Here is a 4,405-nt window from a genome sequence, read left to right on the forward strand (position 1 = left end):
CAGTCACTTATGTTGCCAGTCACACAGTCACTTATGTTGCCAGTCAGTCACTTATGTTGCCAGTCACACAGTCACTTATGTTGCCAGTCAGTCACTTATGTTGCCAGTCACACAGTCACTTATGTTGCCAGTCACACAGTCACTTATGTTGCCAGTCAGTCACTTATGTTGCCAGTCACACAGTCACTTATGTTGCCAGTCACACAGTCACTTATGTTGCCAGTCACACAGTCACTTATGTTGCCAGTCAGTCACTTATGTTGCCAGTCACACAGTCACTTATGTTGCCAGTCACACAGTCACTTATGTTGCCAGTCACACAGTCACTTATGTTGCCAGTCACACAGTCACTTATGTTGCCAGTCAGTCACTTATGTTGCCAGCCACACAGTCACTTATGTTGCCAGCCACACAGTCACTTATGTTGCCAGTCACACAGTCACTTATGTTGCCAGTCAGTCACTTATGTTGCCAGCCACACAGTCACTTATGTTGCCAGTCACACAGTCACTTATGTTGCCAGTCAGTCACTTATGTTGCCAGCCACACAGTCACTTATGTTGCCAGTCACACAGTCACTTATGTTGCCAGTCAGTCACTTATGTTGCCAGCCACACAGTCACTTATGTTGCTAGCCACACAGTCACTTATGTTGCCAGTCACACAGTCACTTATGTTGCCAGTCAGTCACTTATGTTGCCAGCCACACAGTCACTTATGTTGCCAGCCACACAGTCACTTATGTTGCCAGCCACACAGTCACTTATGTTGCCAGTCACACAGTCACTTATGTTGCCAGTCACACAGTCACTTATGTTGCCAATCACACAGTCACTTATGTTGCCAGTCACACAGTCACTTATGTTGCCAGTCACACAGTCACTTATGTTGCCAGTCACACAGTCACTTATGTTGCCAGTCACACAGTCACTTATGTTGCCAGTCAGTCACTTATGTTGCCAGCCACACAGTCACTTATGTTGCCAGCCACACAGTCACTTATGTTGCCAGTCACACAGTCACTTATGTTGCCAGTCACACAGTCACTTATGTTGCCAGTCACACAGTCACTTATGTTGCCAATCACACAGTCACTTATGTTGCCAGTCACACAGTCACTTATGTTGCCAATCACACAGTCACTTATGTTGCCAGTCACACAGTCACTTATGTTGCCAATCAAACAGTCACTTATGTTGCCAGTCACACAGTCACTTATGTTGCCAATCAAACAGTCACTTATGTTGCCAGTCACACAGTCACTTATGTTGCCAGCCACACAGTCACTTATGTTGCCAGCCACACAGTCACTTATGTTGCCAGCCACACAGTCACTTATGTTGCCAGCCACACAGTCACTTATGTTGCCAGCCACACAGTCACTTATGTTGCCAGTCACACAGTCACTTATGTTGCCAGTCACACAGTCACTTATGTTGCCAGTCACACAGTCACTTATGTTGCCAGCCACACAGTCACTTATGTTGCCAGCCACACAGTCACTTATGTTGCCAGCCACACAGTCACTTATGTTGCCAGCCACACAGTCACTTATGTTGCCAGCCACACAGTCACTTATGTTGCCAGCCACACAGTCACTTATGTTGCCAGTCACACAGTCACTTATGTTGCCAGTCACACAGTCACTTATGTTGCCAGTCACACAGTCACTTATGTTGCCAGTCACACAGTCACTTATGTTGCCAGTCACACAGTCACTTATGTTGCCAGTCACACAGTCACTTATGTTGCCAGTCACACAGTCACTTATGTTGCCAGTCACACAGTCACTTATGTTGCCAGTCACACAGTCACTTATGTTGCCAGTCACACAGTCACTTATGTTGCCAGTCACACAGTCACTTATGTTGCCAGTCACACAGTCACTTATGTTGCCAGTCACACAGTCACTTATGCTGCCAGTCACACAGTCACTTATGCTGCCAGTCACACAGTCACTTATGTTGCCAGTCACACAGTCACTTATGTTGCCAGTCACACAGTCACTTATGTTGCCAGTCACACAGTCACTTATGTTGCCAGTCACACAGTCACTTATGTTGCCAGTCACACAGTCACTTATGTTGCCAGTCACACAGTCACTTATGTTGCCAGTCACACAGTCACTTATGTTGCCAGCCACACAGTCACTTATGTTGCCAGCCACACAGTCACTTATGTTGCCAGCCACACAGTCACTTATGTTGCCAGCCACACAGTCACTTATGTTGCCAGCCACACAGTCACTTATGTTGCCAGCCACACAGTCACTTATGTTGCCAGCCACACAGTCACTTATGTTGCCAGCCACACAGTCACTTATGTTGCCAGCCACACAGTCACTTATGTTGCCAGCCACACAGTCACTTATGTTGCCAGCCACACAGTCACTTATGTTGCCAGTCACACAGTCACTTATGTTGCCAGTCACACAGTCACTTATGTTGCCAGTCACACAGTCACTTATGTTGCCAGTCACACAGTCACTTATGTTGCCAGTCACACAGTCACTTATGTTGCCAGTCACACAGTCACTTATGTTGCCAGTCACACAGTCACTTATGTTGCCAGTCACACAGTCACTTATGTTGCCAGTCACACAGTCACTTATGTTGCCAGTCACACAGTCACTTATGTTGCCAGTCACACAGTCACTTATGTTGCCAGTCACACAGTCACTTATGTTGCCAGTCACACAGTCACTTATGTTGCCAGTCACACAGTCACTTATGTTGCCAGTCACACAGTCACTTATGTTGCCAGTCACACAGTCACTTATGTTGCCAGTCACACAGTCACTTATGTTGCCAGTCAGTCACTTATGTTGCCAGCCACACAGTCACTTATGTTGCCAGCCACACAGTCATTCACAGTCAGAACAATAGTTCCAAAGTTACACTATTACTTAGTCAAGGTTTCATAACGGCACAGTGATTCACCGTCTTACATAGTCGTGCAGAGCCTACGGTGCTCTATATTAAGGTCACTCAGGGATTCGAACGAGTTTTGTGACTAGCAAATAATGTTCCGGAGATGCCATCAAGAGAGAGAGAGAGAGAGAGAGAGAGAGAGAGAGAGAGAGAGAGAGAGAGAGAGAGAGAGTGAGAGTGAGACAGAGAAGAGAGAGTGAGACAGAGAAGAGAGAGAGAGACAGAGAAGAGAGAGAGAGACAGAGAAGAGAGAGTGAGACAGAGAAGAGAGAGAGACAGAGAAGAGAGAGAGACAGAGAAGAGAGAGAGTGAGATAGAGAAGAGAGAGACAGAGAAGAGAGAGAGAGACAGGAGAGAGAGAGAGACAGAGAAAGATAGACACCACAGAGACGGGGGATACATCCTGACAATCCCTGGGTAAAGACCGGCAAGGATACTCACAGGAAGACACAACTCCACCACTAAATCGGCAAAGATGTGGCAGGGTTCGAACCCACATTGAGAAAAGCCTAACCCCCCTTTACCTCCTCCCATTTTACCCGCAAGATGCCAGTCCCAGATCCAGAGAGACAACTCCCTTGGCCGACTGCCAGAGTGCCACGATCCTGGTGTTGCCAGTCCTATGGCACTTGCAAGCCAGTGTTGAAGAATTAGAATGTCTTTAAGATCTGCCATGCTAGTTTCTGAAGCTGCTTAGCCGCTAGTGTTAGTGGGATATAAGGATATATCTCCATATTAGTGCCGGTATTAATCAGGATGGTTGGAAATGAGGGAATTAGATGCTCTTGTGTACTTCGGTGATTGGTTGTGTAATCATGATTGGGGAATGTAGTTTCCTGACTCCTTGTAAGTCTTCGCTGGTCATTTAACATCAAGTACTGACTGACACTCTCTCTCTAGATGGCTTTCTAGATCAATTGGTTCATCTGAGTCTTTTACTATGACGAATATGTCGTCTACATAACGGCAGTATACAATTAGTTTCTGTCTACTACCATCTACCATACGGGAACTCTCGGAACCATCTACCATATACTACTACCATATGGAAACCATCGAAGATAGAGTCTTCAGAAGTAGACAAAAACCAGCTGAATACTGCCGTTATGTAGACGACATATTCGTAATAGTACAAGACTCATATGAACTAATTGATCTAGAAAGCCATCTAGAGAGAGAGTCAGTACTCCGATTTATACATGAAAATAGTGAAAATAACAGTCTGCCATTCTTGGATGTACTAATAACAAAAACAGGAACCTCTTTAAGCACCAGCGAATATACTAAGCCTACCAACATAGGATTATGCCTGAACGGTAGAAGTGAGTGCCCCCAAAGATACAAAGCCAGTGTTCTCAATGCTTATATTCGTCGAGCGCTTACCCACTGCTCCGAATAGAGCAATGTGAGTAGAGAGTTTGAAAGAATAACTCAGGTGTTGGTGAAAAATGGATATAGCAACTCGGAAATAAACC

At 45.7% G+C, this 4,405-nt stretch overlaps 1 protein-coding gene across 1 annotated transcript in view; it reads right to left on the reverse strand.

Moving 5' to 3' along the window:
• Window positions 1-943: 943 nt before the first annotated feature.
• LOC138370481 (fap1 adhesin-like) overlaps window positions 944-4,405 on the reverse strand; it is a 19,483-nt gene continuing 16,021 nt past the window's right edge. The window contains exon 2 of the mRNA XM_069334850.1: window positions 944-2,774. Within this exon, the coding sequence (XP_069190951.1) occupies window positions 944-2,774 (1,831 nt within the window). The remainder of the gene's footprint in view (window positions 2,775-4,405) is intronic.

Source organism: Procambarus clarkii, chromosome 32 (assembly GCF_040958095.1).
Source record: "Procambarus clarkii isolate CNS0578487 chromosome 32, FALCON_Pclarkii_2.0, whole genome shotgun sequence".
Taxonomy (NCBI): Eukaryota; Metazoa; Arthropoda; class Malacostraca; order Decapoda; family Cambaridae; genus Procambarus; species Procambarus clarkii.